The 18877-nt window shown below is 35.1% G+C and overlaps 1 protein-coding gene across 1 annotated transcript in view; it reads left to right on the plus strand.

Moving 5' to 3' along the window:
• The first annotated feature begins 631 nt into the window (after positions 1 to 631).
• Positions 632 to 18877, plus strand: part of GPM6A (glycoprotein M6A) — a 121413-nt gene continuing 103167 nt past the window's right edge. Inside the window, exon 1 of the mRNA XM_064710639.1 lies at positions 632 to 1234. Coding sequence (XP_064566709.1) covers positions 1198 to 1234 — 37 coding nt within the window. The 5' untranslated portion in view covers positions 632 to 1197. The remainder of the gene's footprint in view (positions 1235 to 18877) is intronic.

Raw genomic sequence — 18877 nt, forward strand, 5'->3', positions numbered from 1 at the left:
GTTTGCACTTTTGGTGAAATAATGGAAGTCTTAAAATGATGAGATATCACTCTGTAGACAAAGGTACAAAAATGCTAATTTATTGCTAGACTGCAGAGTCCAATTTGCATTCCAAATCAGACTGCAGAGCTCCCCAAATTAGTAGGTGCCCTCACAGTGTATTTAACCTATGTTTTCCCTGAGCAAACTCCTAGAAGTGTATGTGTCTGTATGTGCTTCCTTGTGTACATATCCACATGTGGTGCTTCACCATTTTAAGATCCGGTTATTTTAAAAGAGCTTTGAAGAAAGCTAATTTGAGATATGAGGAATCAGATAAAGAATTGATGCAAGAACTGCTTTAAACCTCTGAACTGCCTCTAAATTCCTGTTTAGTGTGACAATGAGGATGTGTACAGTACATAAAATTTGCAGTGATTATTGTCTTGTGTTGAATTGTGCCCGTGTGTGTAAACACATATACATGCATGCAAAATTGTATTGCTATAAAGATATTTTTTAGAATACTGTTAGGGCAATAGTGTGTATTTGTGGTTAGTTCCTGATGATACAGATATATGAGAAGAAGAGAAATGAAGAGTCATATTATTCTTAAATGTGCTGATACAGGAGGAGGGGGAGAGGCGGGGGGAGAGAGAGAGAGAGAGAGAGAGAAAGACAAGTAATACAGCATAAAGAACCCACAGGCATTTGGGCTTTCCCACTTCAGTAGCAAATAGGGGGAATTATGGGTTGGTGGTCTGCTTTCCCTTAGGAGGACACTCCTCCATCTGTTTTCAGTACAGCCTGTTTCCAATTTAAACACAGATTTCAATACAAACCTCGATTTCTTTACTCCATTTTATATGCAAAGTGAGGCTTATGAATCGGTGTCATTGCTATAAGGGCTCAGACCAAATTTCCCCCCAAAATTCACAGGCTGTTCATTTGAATACCTGCTTACAGTGGTACACAATGGGCAGCTTTGAGAAGAAAAATTGATAATCTTCACGGAAGAGTAATTTGAATGAAATTACACTTGACAGCCTGTCTCCAAGCAAACAAGGAGAGTGAGGGAGCCTTAGCTAAGCTCTGAGGACTTGCCTAAGCCTCTGCCGTTGGAGCTTCCCAGGGAAAAAAAAATCCACACTTTTTCCTACATCTGACTGAAGCTTTTGATTAATTCTCTGTAGCTGTTTCTAGTGAAGAAAGGTAGCCATGGAAGAGAATATGGAAGAGGGACAAACACAGAAAGGTATTGTGTTAAAATTGCTTTTTCTTTGCATGGAGATAATTATTTTGCTGTTCTTTATTTGCCTTAGCAGCGTGCTGTAAGGTTGGGGAATATCTGTATGTGGCAGATGGGGAAAGACATATTATTTTCATATTATTTACTTCATTTTTTTCTCTGCAGTAGCACATAACATTAAAAGAGAGACTGCCAGCTGATATCTAGTATAAAAAGAATTTAGCAAATTTTGCATCTATACGAATAATGTTGCGAGCATTTAATGCAGCCTGCTTTCCAGACTAGTCTTTGTTAATGTTCATTTATTTCACGTTTTCACGCTTGTCTAGCTGGGTCAAGGGAGTCTAGTGTGAACTATGAGAGAGCTACTCACACAATATTTGGAGCTAGTTGTAGTTGGATATCTAACAATGTAACCAGTATTTACACCTTGAATGAGAATCCAGTCTGAACAAAGACCTGGGGTATATTTTGTATGTATTAGGCAGTACTGAAATTTCCCTCTGCCTTTTTGCCACTTTGGTTTTGTAATGTGTTGCAACAGACTTGCTATCGTTCCAATATTTGCATGGCATAGATTTGCAGAAATTAATTTTGCAGGCTGCAGCTGAAATTGCTTTAGCAAGATGTACACAGCATGTTCAGAGCATTTCTGTTCCACGGCTTCTGAATGAAGACAACTGAATGTTATGGGATATGTTAGCACTTAAAATTCCAATTTAAAGTGATTGTGGACAATTAATTAATGTGTGGATCTGTGGGAGACACAGTGTTTTCAGTCTTTTCACTTAAGTGTTATTCTGTACAAGAGACATAACAGTACTGAGAGGAACCAAGGCTTTTTTCATTTTTCTGTACTGCAAGCACAAAGGGTAATCCTACTGAATATTTGCTGTGTTAAATTTTTATTCCTTTCATTTTACATTTTTTTAATTCACTTCTATTCTTTGAGGAGGATATAGGAAGTTGCCATATAATTTAGCATAAATTGCCTGTAAAGGCATATTTTTCTCCACTGATGCCATATTCTGTTTTTCTGCTCCCTGATCAATCTGCTTCTTACATGTAAATGTCATGCTTTCTCATTATAAGTGACCCATTTAGACAGAATGCAGCTTTGAATTGTTTATGGTCTTGATCTAGATGCACAGTATATAGTCATGACAACATTAAAAGAGAATATATGTGCTCCATGTGTATACACACTTATTTTTATAAATAAGTACATTAGTACTTGATTACAGCAGTTTCTTCAGTTGAATTTTATCATTTGTATCAAATGAAAGCTAGAATAGAAAAGTACAGGACAGGTCAGTTTTTCTGTTTTGTTTTGGTGTGTTTTTTTCCTGAAGGTAAAAATCAATACTTTTACTCTATGATTCAAATTTTCTAGGGTACTTTACACTTAGAAATAGAACATACGCTTTTTAAAAAATTTCTGAAATGCATTTTTTTGCCTCTTAAAACTAGTAAATTGAACTGTGTGACCAAGAAATCAAAATACGTCATTGCTACCAAATGATGTTGCCTGAAGAAACAGTGTGAAATTCAAAATCCCTAAATTCTTATTAGGGAGGGGGAAAAAAAAACACAGGGGAAAAAGAAAACACACAGAAAAAATTGAATTTTTTTTATATTGAAAGAATTTGTTATTGATAAAGTGTGTCCTCATTGTTCATATGACAAGCAGTTGAATGACCAATAGCCACTCAAAATGGTGTGATTAATAGTGTGATTACAACAGCTAACACTACTTACCCCCCACCCCCATTTAAAATGCCATGTGTTCAGCCTTTTTCCCCTTTAGTGGTACCCAGCTGTTGTCACAGACAGTGGCACAAGAATGTTAAAAGCTCACATATCATATGTATTTTTCCTTATTGGTGTGAAAGGGGATGCTGCTTAGTTTCTGTCACCACACCTGTGAACTTGTCATTTCAAGATGTTGTGTTCCCCTATTGGGTTATGACAACTTTTAGAATATATTTAAAATTTCAAGAAAATTTGCAATTCAGGAGGAAAATTAAAAAAAATATTTTCAGTTTTGAATTTTTGGAGGTTCTTGACTGTATGATAGGGAAGTATAGGGATAATTATGAAGTCCTGGATCTCCTTAAGTTTTGCATTTTGCACTTGAAAAATATTGACTGGTACTAGTATGACATGATAGTTCTCTTTCATAGTGTCTAGGGTCTTTTTGCTTTCATGTAGTGTGATCTATCTATCTGCTGTGTGTTTAATTGATATCCACAGGATAGTTCCAGGTCATCCAGATCAATTTTGCTAATTGTAGTGTTTCAGATATATGGTAATTCATATATTCTATTTTTCATCCTTCTGCCATCTCGAATGAAAATGTTTCTTTCTTTCTCTTTTCTGATTTATACAAAATCAATGGGAGTATAAATTGTCACTGCTTATCAGCTCCTGTGCTTTTCACAGCAGATGCTTTGAACCTCCCACTGAACAGCATTACGTCTTGCTAGCAGCCATGATGGAAGTGAATAACTTCATATTGATGCGTTTCATAAATACGACCAAGATAGCTCTAGCAGATTTGGAAGCCTTTATTTCCGATAATTTTACCAATTAAGATATTATTAAGTGCAAACATAATTCTTAACACAGTGGCTCCAAATAATGCCCTTTTACCACAGTCTCTCAGCGTGCTAATATTTAGTACCTATGATTTCTTTATGCCTGTATCTTGGAAAATTAAAAGCAGGGAAATACATTCCTTTTTTTTTTCTGAAAGTAATGAATTATTAGAAAAACTTCAAAATAAGGTTCATCTTCTCCCCTCCCCATTTTCTTTCTATTGGCTGCAGAAAATGTTTTTTCATACTGGCATCACTACCTTTAATATGGTTAAATGAGATAAGGCTGTTGCCCAGAAGTTTTCAAATATAAGGCTGTAAAAATTGAAACCAAGAATAATTTCTATTCATAAAATTCCCGTTTTAAAATTCTGGAAGACTTGTTGTGCCTCCTCCACCCTATTTTTTTCCCCTTTGCTGGGAACTCAGTGAAGTTTGGGGAGGAGGTTTCAAAGGTATTTGCTCGGCGAGTATTGCTAGCTGTCCAAGAACTGAAAGTGTGTAGGAAGTACATCTCAAATACGAAGTAAATTAACACTAAAATATATTCTAGAAGGTAAAAAGTCATAACATCTCAGATATACCAACTTGTTCACAATTTCTGTAAAACTGACATTATGCTACATCCTAGACCTCAAAAATACTAAGACATTTAACTGCAGATTTACTGTCTGGAAAACCCAGAGTGACTAAACTGGGTTTATTTTTCAAAAAATATCAGGTCCACTATAAGGCGGAAATTTCACTGATGTCTTCAGGGATGCACGCTAATTTTGAAAACCTCATGCATAAATTGCATGTGGCAGTGGTAGGTCTCAGCTGCTAGTGTTTGAAAGACAATGATGTCAAACTGATAGCTTTATGATGTGGAAAAAGGTATATTTCCAGTCCCTGCATTTCAGGTCTTCTCTCTGAGATAGCACTAAGACTGCAATGGTGTCCCCAGCCCCAGTTATTCATCCCAATAAAGAACTTTTCAGAGGGCAGGCACGGTAATTTTTTGCACTGTAAGGAACTTGATACAGGGGAGTGAAAGATTATTCTCATCACAATCTGTTTCGAAAAAAAGAGAGATGTTCTGGAGCACAGTAAACCATACCATTTGCACTAAATGGAAGGTGAATTTTACTTTTTTAATGATTCAATCATAACTTCATTTTGCAGTTTGAATTCCTATGTAAAATAAACTCTTGGGAATGAATGGAGCATCATGTGTTTATAGAGCAGCAAACAGGAGGAAGAGCCTAATTTTACTTAAGCTCTCTTGGCTGTAGTGTAGCTGATGCAGTTAAGATTTCACCAGTAGGAAAACAAAAAAAAAAAAAAGAAAAAAAAGTAGTATTATTGTGACTACAAATGATTAAATGCCAGAAAATAATGTTTGGCCTGCATTAGCAATATAAGTGGATCTGCAGCCTATTTTCAGAGTTTTTGCATTTGTTGTCACAGCATACCAGTAAAGGAGAGCTTTAAGCAGAGTGTTGGAAGAAAATCATAAGGAGACTAGGATGCTATCAGTAAAATGTACACACAGCCTCTACTTCTTCAGCCATGAGAGGGTAAATTGTTTCCTCTTACTTCAGTACTTTTTGGAAAATGGCAGACTGACTTAGTAGGATAGTACAGAGAAGTGAAATGAAATTAAAATTATGAATGAAAATTATGTGTTTTATTTCATATTAAGAAATACCAACAGCCAAACAGTCCAAACACAGCTGACATCCTTTCTAAGTTAGTCTTCTAAATCTTCATATTTACCTCTAAGAGAGAATTATTTTCCTTCTCTTTTGAATATTGTTGCAAAGTTGGTTAAAATAAGAGTGAGGAAATCCCAGTATTTTGCAGTTTGATTTTGTTTGGTGACAATACTTGTAAATAAAGCAGAGGAGTTATTTTTTGTTCTTTGGTGTAAATGCCACACTGAGTGACAGTCATGCTTGTATCTTCAGTTAGATCCTTTTTGTGTTGTTAACATTCAAAAGGAACTTGGAAATAGTGTTTAAATTTGGCCTTATGAGTAGCAAGGAGCAGACATTTGTGGGCTGATATTTTCCATACAAATCTGGATTTGTAGTGCTTGCTTCTTAAAGAAAACATGGTGAGCAGAGGTCAATCTCTATTTACTTTGGGAATATCTTTTCAACTTAGTAGGCTTAGTCCCCAAGCTTGTGTTCCAATTGGATTTTTGCAAGTTGCTTTAGAGTGGAAGGTCTTAACTATCATCATGTTTATTGTTTCCTGTCCTTAAAGGTATGTATGTTATAATAAGAAAGTCAGATGAAATGCTCACTTAACAGTTACAAAGTCACTAACAGAGTAAATAAATTTCCTTTGTAATCAATGCTAAATATGGAAATAAATTTTAGCATCTTGACAAACTATCTCACTGTATTTCCTGCTTAGTATTCCTTAGTAGTCAATCAATATGGTTTATTAAGGAAAAATGGAATAACAGTCAATACGAATTTGAAGTTAATTGTTCTATTAAGAGCTATTCTCCTTTATGTACTAACTCCAGGCTACCTTACTTAATATTCTTACATAAGGAGCCCTGACTCGTGGAGCTGTAATTTGAATATGTTATTATTCAATACATTAAGCTTTTATTCTAAGATAATGATGTAAATAAATTTAGTCTTGCTTGCTTACTTAATCTTTAACATTGAATGTCTCTGTTAATAGCAGAAAACTTTGTATTTCTTACAGGCTTAACATTATACTTGTCCTAGGCATGAAAATCCAGCAGTAATAGGACTTAATTATAATTTTTTATACACTCTTTCAGGGCAAAAAACATTCCAACTGCCCCAAGGCAGATTGAATCCTCAATTCAATGTGTGAAAATTTAAGTCTTCATGGTTATTTTGACACTTGGATGTCAATTTCATAAATAAACTATATTAAAAAGATTTTTCATAGGAGATGTAAATGCATAGGAAAAAAGTGTTGAATGTATTTTAAATTATTGATTTACAATAATTAGTGAAAAAATACCACATCAAAATAGCAATATGAATTTATAAGGAGCTTTTTTGACAGTTTGTGAAAGTAAAGGCTCACCTTTGGGGAAAAAGGGCTATTCTGGGTTTCCAATTACTCTAAAAATAGGAAATATGAAGAACAATACTGTAGAGACAGCAAAATTAAATTTGATTCAGCTGAGTGGTTAGGTTCCTTATGGAGAAGAATTGAGAGATTGTTATACTTAAAATACAAATTATTTTCATTTTAGATTGTGACTGTGCATTAATTTCTGATCAGCACCTGAAACAATTTGGCAATGTGACTTTGTAACCTGTTTTAAGTAGCCTGCCACTGCACTAAAATTCAACACGGAAGAATGGAGGAAATGGTACTGGCCTCACATAACCATAATGTTGCTTTCTTGACAAAATCGTTTTTACCTATTTTTTCTCTCCAGATACACAGGTGAGAGTATGCTGTTTCCTCCTAGTGGTTTTATATGGAGGACTGAGTAGAAAATGATAAAAAAACCAACCATGTTTTTGGGCTGTTTTGCCTCATGTTTTAAACACTGTGAATGATTTTATAAAATCCATGAAGAATATAGGCACCTAAGAGCCATTAAAAACAGAATGTAAAAAAGGCAAAGGTGAATATTGTTCTTAGATGAAATACTTTGTCAGTTAATATTCTGTTTGGCAATTCTATTTCAGGAGAATTTTCAGCCAATTCAAGTGACTAAAATGCAAAATTCCTGCTAATATCTTATCACATGGCCAATTTCTGAGACAGGCAGCAAGTCCCACATTGATGTGTTGGCACAAATCTTTCTCATGTGGGAGTGAGGAGTTAGAGAGATTGAGTTCCACTGTGCAAGGAATGAAGAATCAGTCTTGTCATTTTCTCAGCTGCAGAGGGATCAAACTCAGAGCATCAAAATTGTGATAGTCAAAGATATACACCAAGTAGGAATTAACAAAACTGGGAACTAGTGTGTACATGTGCTCTAGGGTCTTATGGGGGAACACCACTGACACAAAAAATGGCTTATGTATTCTCTTAGCTTGTCCATGGCAACACTTGTGCTTCAATGCATTAGTCCCAAGAAGGCTAATTTTTGTCTTTTACTTTTTTTCCCCCTCTAAAATTTTCATCTCCTTCTTACTAGTTATCGTGTAGGAGTTCAGTACTCCTTCCAAAATTTATACTTCAGCCATCTGGAACAACATTTTCCCAAATAACAGTTGCTGAAATGCAACTACTAAATGCAAGCATTACTCTTCTTTTTACATTTGTAATGCACCTTATATTTGCACATGGGCAGTTTCTGAGGACTTTTTTATTTGGTTCACATAGTGAAAGTTTCAATTTTTTTTCCACAGTAGTGATAACAATACAATTATTCAGCAAAGGAATATCACAATAAATTTAGTATCAATTTTTAAATTGAGCAGTGCATTCGCTGAGGTTCTGGTACAAAACTAGCCCAACAAAAATGCATTTGCTACAGTTTTGGTGTATGAGATTTGCAGAAAGGTACTACTGCAAATATCTACTAAGTACTACTGGAGTACTAAGGTACTACTAATTTTAAAATAAACTTATGGCAAAAATATTTTTTCCCCTCACTTGTCAGTATCTTCCTATCTGTACCCCGAGTGCAGTTCGTTTTTTTTTAATTCATCTTAAAAAAAATGAAAAAAGAAAAAAAGTATCTCTTTTTGATTGTTGTCCTGCTTTTCATTTTTCTGTGAAAGCACTTTCTTTTCTTTCTTTTGCTTTTACTTTTCCATGCCTGGAAGACATGGAAATTAAATTCTGCAGCATTTTAAAATCTCTTCTGGGAACATGTAATAGAAGATGACAAGTGCTGGATGTTTATTAATTAAGTCATAGCTGGTCACATCCTACTTCTCAGGTTGCAGAAGAATGATTTTATACAGGCAAAATTGGACATTAAGGAGGAATCTAAAGGAAGAGAATAGTAGCATAGCTAAGTGATTAGGCAGGGATTGCTCTGCACGAAGGCACAATGAGAAAAAAGTAGAGATGATTGATGATTGTGCTGATAGAGGTTCAAGAGAGGAAATATGAACGAAAGAAGAAAGGAATAAGCAGTAGAATTTGAAATACCTTTGGCGGCCTTCACAAGTCTGAAATTGATATGGTAATAGGGGAATCATATGATCATTTATGGCAAAACAGACCTCTGAGGTCATCCGAACCAACCATAAACCTAGCACTGACAAGTCCACTACTAAACTATGGTGGAAAATTATATTAGAGTTGAAAGAACATTTATGTTTTTTATAAGCTAATAGAAGCATACATTTGAATTATCTTTTTTAAATAGTGAACAATTATTTTAAGCACATTTTTCCCCCACAAGTAAAACAGCAACTATGTTCATGGCTACTAATAATACCATAAAATTACTATGGTAATATTGTAACTGGGGCCAGTTTCTAGCTATTTAAGGCTACAGGTGAGGGCAAAGGGAGAGTAAGTCTAGTTTGATCTTAAAGTGATGAGAGATAGGAAAGATTCTGTCAGTTGGAAAAGGAAAGTATACCGCTTCACATTCACGGAAAAGAGTTATCGCAATTGACCTGTTGGCCTAGTTTCCCTGGTGAAGGAAGCTGGTATTGCACCCCCTTGCTTAGCAAGGCGATGCAGCCAGTGTAGCAGGCTCCACAGTGTAGTGGCACCCTCTGCTACTGGTGAATCACTTTAACTTTATGTAGTTTGTCAAAGCCTCCCACCCCCTGCTCTCCTACCAAATCATCTCTTACTCTATTAAGATACACGCCATTGTAAGCACCTGGCATAACTTTGAATCTATTTAAAAGCATTTAGAAAACAACTATGTGAAGAGCTTGGAGTATATCTTTGCAGTTCTCAAGTGAGGAGCTTTTGACCATAGCTAAGAATTTAGGTTTGCTTATTTTTATGCAGGAGTAGATCCTGAGGTTCTGATGCCATGGTTTTGGTTGGTACTGCAGGGTGAGATGAGGAAACCCATCCAAACTGAATACTTATTCCTATGCTTGGATGGCACAAAGCTCTGACTCTCATCTCTCCTGAAGAAAGCTATTACATACACCCTGTTGTGTTCTGCTTCCATCTGCCACATTGTTTGTTCCCAGTCTCTTTTACCATTTTATGACTCATCTCACACCATACAACCTTCAAAAGATTTTTCAGCTCTGAAACAGGAAAAGTTACTGCCAGTACCATGAATGCTTTGGGAGCATTTGTGAGTTATCTAAGTAATAGCGAAGTCATTCAGTTGAGGATTGCTTTCCTTGTTAGTGAACGGTGATAGAGCAGGTAAAATTACCTTAACCTGTCCAGCAAATTAATCCTTGCCTTTTACCACTTAGAAACCATAATGTGTTTTAGTTTATATGTACTAAGTGATCTATATTCAGCTACTCCTTGCTCTTTGCTGGTCTGCTTGTTCTGCAACCTCTGTGATGAAAATTTATTTCCTGCCACATTTTCCTGCATAATTTATTTACCATGTTCACGACACAGCTTGGAGTTGGGATCTGTTCTCTGAGATGTTTGTTTGATTTGCTCCCTTTCCAAAGGAGGAGGTGGGGAATGGCTGAGATGAACGTGCTGCTGTCACTTGGACCAGAAAAATTCTTCCGTGCCTTACCTGAGTGTAGTGTTAAACAGGCCAGGCAGCTGCAGTAGGAGAGGATGCAGTATCTGATACTGGGTGCAGTGAGCCCAAATACAGCCTCTCTATCTGCTGGATTAATCCATTGTGGAAAACCTTAACTAACCACAGAAATAATTTTTAATTTTACTGATAATGATCATGATAGTAAAATAAAATAATATTTTGAAATCTGTATATGAAAGAACTTATAAACTCTAAATGATAGTGTTTTTCAAAAACATTATAACCAATAAAGAACATGTACTTGAGCTTATGGGGGTAACGGGTGATAAGTCATTGTAAATAGTAACTCATATGCATAACTGGGGATGAAAGTAAATGTCTGAAATTGCCTTGAGAAAGGGACCATTGACTACTAGCCACTGTGCTGGTCATGAAGGTATTCAATTATATTATTGAACATTGTGTTATTGATTTTTAAACTGAGTAGCTTTAGTGTGAAATGCTTCCTGCTTAAAATGGTTTGCCTTTGTTCATGATTTGTTGATAAACCAGTCCCATATAGAAAAGAAATTTACATTTCTGACTGATTGACACAAATACAGTGACTTACTTTATTATGAATTAGTCTGAGTATATTAGATATATAAAATGCTTTTCCTATTTGTTGTGGTATTTCAATACAGCAGCACAATTATCTTCAGAGAATTTCTCAGCCTTCTAATTTTTTACTGACTTACTAACCACTGCTTCTGACCAACATACACTTTTGACATTATAAATAAACATAACCATGATTTCCCCCACCTTTCCTCTTAGTAGCAGATTGCAGTTCCTTGGAAACACCTGCAGGTTCTCTTTGCAGTCCTCATGGTAGTCAGGAGCCTTATTGCCATATTACTTAACTAGATGGTTGAACTAGATTAAAAGAGTGTCTTGTTTTCCAGGTGTTCATAATCAGCTTGACATCTACTCCTTTGAGTTACAAAACATGTTGACTATTTAGTCTTGACTTCAATTTGCTACCTTATATTTGCTACTTATATATGCTTCCTAATTTTGCTGGAAAACTCATAGTTCTGATAAAGCATTAAGGATCCCTTTTATCCACACTGCCTACCAATGTTGTAGAAAATACTAAGATTTGCTGTAAGAGCACATATGGCCCTTCATTGCTTCCAAAAATTGCAGACATCAGTAAATCTGGAAATCTGAAAAATCAATGACCAAAGCTCTGATTTTGCGAAGACAATCACTGAGGTTGTGGTTCAATCCCTGTGTGGGCCATTTACTTAAGAACTGAACTTGATGATCCTTGTGGGTCCATTCCAACTAAGAATATTCTGTGCATCTAAATGTACATCTTTGATGTCATGCACTGTGGGTAATCCCATTGGGTTTATACCGATATAAGCAAAAAGGAAGCACATGAGCATCTAAGATTAAGACCTAACAATGCCATGGAGTAATTTGCATGTTGCTGTCAGGTTTTTGGCAGGATATCTGTGAGAAGACATGATGATGCAGTTTAAAAAGGTTTGAGAGGAAACTGGAAGAAAGGTTGAAATGAGTTTTTTTATCAGCTGAAGGGTTTTTTTTGTTTTTATCACATGGTATTACAGTGATTCATATGCTTTGGGTCTCCTGAGGATGTCAGCAGTTTTTGAAAAAATCATATTCTTCTTAGATCCTTTTTTTAAAGGTTTTTGTTTGTAGTCTTCTTTTGAATTAGTAGAATTTGGATTTACTTGTGGGCAGGGTATACTGGACCTTCTAGTGGTATTGAACAACTTTGCTGTGTGTCCTGTTCACATACTTAAACCAAGATGATCATCACATTTGCTGTGCAGATGGAATTTTTCCCAAGGCAGGCTACTAGTGACCTTCTTTTTATCTTTTTTTTCTGCAACATGGTCTGCTTTCTAAGATTATCTGGGAGTTTATTTTCATTAAATTCTTGCTTCTAGTGCAAGACTAACACTGGTGTTTTCCCTCTTGCTGTCCTCTTGTAACAAAATATAGATGATCTTTGAATGTAGGTCTGGACCAGCATGTTGGTTATTTGCCTGTATTTTTGGGTAGACTGGAGAAGATTTAATAAATCCCTCTGAACTGGACATCTTTTACAAGGTTTTCTTTTATTAAAAGGTTCTGGACTATGACAATGTCTAGTCTGAGCACTAAGCATTTTTTCCTGAGATTTTTACCATATGAACTGTGCTGTTAAACGTTTTAAAGGGAAAAAAGGTACTATATTCAGCTACATGTAGAATTTGTGTATCTTCTATTTTTATGATACCACTTTATTAATATAGATAAAATTAATAAAAAAGGACGCTTATCACTGTGATGATCTTAAGAATTCAGTAAAACATGTGTACTTCAACCACACCCATGACATGTGGCACAAAGGCCAGAAAATTCAAATTAGTTTCAGCTGTTCGGCAGCATATGGAGGCTACCTTTTCTCAAAGATGTTATCTTGCAATTTCTCCAAATTATTCTAGATATATGAACATTGTTCACCAGTGAATAGACTGGAGTAATTATAATCTAGTGGTGGGTAGGTCTTTTAGGTCAGCTGTGTTTATGCTTGTGGTTCAGACAAGATATTTTTCTCCCCCCTCCCCATCTGGTACATTCATCAAATATTTAAGACACAGGGGAACCTGTTAAGGACATTTGGGCTCTTTTATCTGCTTTATGGCTGCATTTATCTAATGGGGACTTTTACTGTTAATATTTTTTCATTTTGATCCGTTACATGTCTATGCCATCTGTATTGTCTGCACTTCCAGCAGATATCCTTCCTTTGTTACATGTCATATCCCCTTCTAGACGAGTACATCTACTTTGTTACATAATTCTTCACAGTATGAACTTTTAAAATCCAGTGTGGACGCCACTGAACTGGATTTAGTGATTGTAATATGTGGATTTCAAGACTTTAAAGAACCTGTAGCTAGCTGTTGGTGGGTGTGTTTTTTGAACATTATACACAACCAAAGAGCTGAAATACACTTTCCTGAGAGCAGACTAGCTATGTCCCTGCCGGGGGAGTTACCTTCCAATACACAGTTATTCCTGCTTGTCTGTCTTGATTTATTCATTTTACTCTTTTATTTTTATTATTATCTTTCAATGTAGTCTCAACTAGATTTGATGTAGATGCTGCAGTTGCTGTCTTGTCATATCGTCTGGGATATATTTTTTCTCCTTTGTGTTATTCTTGCCTTAATCGCGCCTGATCTTTTTTTTTTTTTTTTTGACTCCATACTAACTCTGTATCGCAAGCTGGAAAGACGGACTGTCTCCTACTGGAGGTGTGAAAGTACTGACACTCCAGAATCCCTGATCTGCAATCATTCCAATAATCTAATACCCTGACAAGGTGATAGACTTCGATATTGTTACAGAATTGTGGTTGTTTTATTTCTAAAGGGATAATTTTACTAGGCTTTTTGTGGTCCTTCAGGGACAATGAATTACACAATGGCCCAGATGTAACAAGCAATATGTAGCAGTTATTAAATTATTGCACTCATCCTCACTGTCCTTAATCTGTTAACATTTTGATTTGTTTTCCTTAAGCATCTCAGTGTGATAAACTGTATAATTTAAAAGTTTTCCTACTGAAGTGTGATTAGGAATAATTTGACTGGGGGTAGAAGAGATGCAGAATATTTTCAGGTAAGCATAGTCATAAATTATAGAACATTTACATAGAATTAATAACATGAAACAAATTTCTCCTTTGTAAGTGGGAAAACACGTTAGAAACTTCCACAACAATCCATTCACCCTTTTCAGAATATGAAAAACTTTCAATTTTTTAAAATTTCAATGATGTTATGTAAAAATAGCATAATTATTTGCATTTGCTGTGTGCAGTTGCTTTGACTCTATTTTTGTTCTTTGTCCATTATGACTCATTTTATGAAATTGTTTGTTTTACCTTTGTTAAGAAGAACTAAGAAAACACCTCTTTTCTTGGTGTCTTTATGGTTATTGAGGTAGAATAGCAGTTGCTCTGTCAGTGTCACAGTGTTTATTTTAATCTCTGAATTAATTTTCTTGGTTGCTAGGCAATTCTACTTCATAGATTTAATGGAAATGACTAATTCAGTGTGCTCTCATTTCATAATAGGCAATCGTTTGCATTAAAACTGAAACTAGGTTTCTCTATGACATAATGTTTGACAAATACTGCTGCCAGTATACAATTTTATTACTTTAGTGAACAAAATATTAAAATTTCTGTTGTCCAGTCCTGTTTTTCTTGCACAATCCAACAAAGCTGTTGTAAATATAAGGTATTCAAAAGAGGGAGAATTAGGATTTTACATATATGTAGAGGGCAAACACCTGCCCTAAGGTCTGACATTTTGGAAATTTTTTAAGGCATCTTATGGAGATGGTTCTCTAGTATGTATTTAGAGATGGTATCAGTTAAGTCTTTTTACATCCTCAATGGCAGTCGTGTAATTAATAAGTGCTTTGTATCTCAGTTACTCAGCCTACAGATGTATTCAGCAGATGCTGCTTATTAGCAGTACATGGAAGTTCAAAAATAGGTATGAATATTCAAAGTAATAATAGCCATATTATTAAGGAAAACCTCTCAGCACTTGGTTATTCTGGAGGTTTTTCACACTGAAAAACATAATGCCTGAGGACAGTTTCTTTAAGATTTAGAATATTGTTTCTGCTATTTTGATACTATTCCTATTTAAGAACAAATATGTAGGAAAAGGACTTTAAATGGAGCTTCTTAGGTTCCTTTGTATCAGGGTAGTGCAGGCCTCTTTCATTTTGTTGCTACCAGCTAAGCTTTCATTTATTCTGAGCTATCATCTGCTGAAATACTGTCTTTCAGCTTGCTATCTCCATTTTGCTCCTATGTCTCCATGTTGGGGAGCTGCACAGCTTAAAAATGAATGGAACCCACCCTCTTCTGTAGAGGAATAAAGGATTCTGTGGGCCAGACAGCCTGTGGTGTACTCTAGTATTCTCTGGCCTTCTGATGTTGGTTCAAGGTTTATCAGTTCAATTTCTTTAGCCCAGAACATCATTCTGCATGCTTATTTGCTATTTATTTTCCTTCTCCTTAGTTTATCTTACATTTGTATTCCTGACTGCAGCCACGTTTTTGTACAGTTAGTGTGCTAAAGACCACAACTGATTTAGTTTAGCTGTATAGTTTGTGGCCATCAAAACACTAAATTCTAAGTCCAGTTCGCAAAGACATAATATTTTATCAAGATTGGGAATGCTGTATATTTTAATGCTTTTTTTACTTAATACACAGTCTTTTAGTACCTATTAATATAAAAACACTCTAGAAAAATCTCCCAGTTGCTGTCTTACACCTTTAATTACCACCTCATGATTGTAAAGTAAGCAGTGATACCCATGCTATTTTTGAGCTTTTTAATTGGATTTGAGAGAAAACAAATTTCAAAAATCACACAATTAAAAGTATTTAAAGCTTTTTTTGAAAGGACATAGGAAAAATTAGATCACTGAACTGTATGCCTCACTGAAAAAAAATTGGATTTGTTCAGTTTTTTGTTTTATTTGAGCTAATAAGATGGGTAGTTAGCCAGAATACTTGCAACTGTAATGGTAATGGACACTGAAAGCAAAAAGTTGGCTGGTTTGTATTCAATACATACTTGTGAGACTGTCTCAGTTTTTGTAAATGAGAGGTGGAGTATGAAGCCAAAATGAATAAGATTAGATTTATGTCAGTGAAATCTCCTAACTCATCTTAATCTATTTTAACATTTAAAGAAAGCAGTACTGAGATGATAGTTTTCTGTTTGTGGAACTGGGTTATGAAACTCCTGCAACAGAAGCATGAAAATGTTAATGTGAGTGAAAGCAAACCTCTAGGGAAAATGAAACAAATTTCTTAATGAATATACTCCATGTCCCTGGCTCCACGAGGCAGAACACTTACTTGAATAAACTGGTTGCCAAAGAAATCTCTTTAGTGTACTAACTTTACAAAATACCAACAATTGCCTTTCAACAAAGGGGATAATGGAAAAAACCTTCAAAAATCAAATCAAAGACCTCCAGGTAGTCTCAGCAGTGTGCCTCATCCATGGGTATGAGTAGACATGAGTTCTCTTTTTATGGGGATATTAGGAAAAGGTTTTTCACCCAGAGGGTGGTCGGGCACTGGAACAGGCTCCCCAGGGAAGTGGCCACAGCACAAAGCTTGATACAGTTCAAAAAGCATTTGGACAATGCTCTCTGGTACATGGTGTGACTCTTGGGGGCAGAAGTTGGACTTTGATGGTCCCTGTGGATCCTTCCAGCTCTGGATATCCTATGATTTTATGACTCTCAGCAAAAGTACAAAATTACAAAAAGAAAATATGGCATAGCAATATTTTTCATCATTCTTGATAATTTTTCATCATTCTTGATAATTCTGAGGAATGAAATTGTTATGAAATAGTGACAGTATTAAAAGTTATGTTATTGGATTAAAAAGTAAGCTCTCTTTTCAGCCAGTAATTCATAAGTTACTCCTTTAGAGATAATGTTTTGTGAAATTACTGGGACATCATCTAAGATTCTGGATTGAGATATGAAATATCTGAAACAGATTATTTGCATAATTTACATTTTCCAGTTTGATTTGCAGAAATTACTACAAAATTATTTGCAACCCTGAAAAATCTTGCTGTAATTCACTGTGTCTTGATTTCTCGTTTGTGAAAAGCAAGATAGGACATATATAAACTTTCATTTCTTCCACTGATTTTGATTTGTTTATCACTTTAATTGGTGGTAGTATTTACAATTCTACAGTGCAATCTCAGTTGAGTCATCTAGATATTAAAGCAAGATAAAGTGTGCTAGGGAATACTTACTAATTTGTAAATAAATAAATAAATTGCAGGCATTCAATGTTTTTTGTTAGTAAGGGTGAAATGCAGTGTAATTGAAGATTCTTTCCTGTCCCACCTTAATTCTTAATCAAACATTTTATTTAAATGAACAAAACTGAAGGAGTTGCATTCATTATACATATGGCATATGTGTTGTTAAAATGAAGAGTGACAGACCTTTGATTTTTAACAGAGACATAATGTAAGTCAGAGTGCTGTGATATACATATGGTGGATGTCGGTACAGCATGCCAAAGGAAGGAACAGTTCAGAAAGTTGTTAACTTCATTCCCTTCAAAAAACCTGAATTTCTTAATGATAATAATATGTGATATGGAAAGTTCAGAATGGATACATCCATACTAACCATTAGTGCCTTTTTAAACTCATTTTACAGAAGTGGTACTCAACAGAGACAAATTAGCCTGTGTTTGCTTGTTTGTTAAAAAAAGAAAGGCATTTTCTTCTGATGAATGGCTATTTTTCTTTAGAAAGGTGATTGCAACATTTTCAGCTACTGAAATGATGACAAAATTTGTTCTGTCTTTGGCAGCAAAAAATACAGACTTTGTATTATCAGCACATGATGAAGTATATACCCAAATACGAAGAAAATTTCAGGCTGAAAATTAACGGGCCTAACTCTTAACAGAAATATACTCAAAATACTGTTTTTTAGATGTGTTTGCTTTTTTTGAATATGTTTGGTATACAGCCCATGCAAAGAGAGCCTCTGAGCATCTTACTGCACATGCATGTGATGTGGTCCCACCACGTCACATCCAGTCTCTCCCCAAAACTGTAAGCACCACCATCTAATTTGTCTTAGTGGGATGAATGCAGTGTGGGGAACTCTACTCTGTTATAGCAAGATTTATGTCTGCTATTCAAGCTATCTTGTTTAAATTTTGTCTATAACCCATTCTTTAAGACTTCTGTATGTTAAAAAAATGTATAATTAAATTAGTTGTAGAAATAACCAGTCTTCTGTATACCTCACTTTATTGCAAGTTTGAAGTCCTCTTTAAAAGCAGCTCCAAAAATCTTGTGATATGAACAAAATCTCAGCAGTTTCATTACAAAAGCAAATTTCTGACCTTACTGGCTTCAATAAAAAAATTATCCTTAAAATTACATTTATTATATATTTCATCAATAGCATATGGATTATGTGGAGGCTCTGACAATGCTGGTAACACTTTTGGCATGCATGGTCCCTATCTTTATTTTAATTTACTCGCTTCCAAAGAATTTGAAAGGTTGGTTGATTTTATTTTCTTTATTTTCTTTCTTTTTTATTTTTTTCTGTGATAAATATGAGTATTCTTCAGCCTTTGGTATTTTAGTTTTAATGTCAAAGCACATGATGGACCTAGTGTTTGCCACTAATGCATTGAATAACATTGAAGAGCAGTTCTGCCCTCAGACAACAAATGTTGTATTTAGAATGACTGAAAGCAATGTCAAACTATTACAGGCTTCCCTAGATATATAAAAGTAGGCAGAAAGGACTTATTGCAATTCAAACAGATGAAGTGTAGAATATAAAGTT

The sequence above is a fragment of the Zonotrichia leucophrys genome, chromosome 4 (assembly GCF_028769735.1).
Source record: "Zonotrichia leucophrys gambelii isolate GWCS_2022_RI chromosome 4, RI_Zleu_2.0, whole genome shotgun sequence".
Lineage (NCBI taxonomy): Eukaryota > Metazoa > Chordata > Aves > Passeriformes > Passerellidae > Zonotrichia > Zonotrichia leucophrys.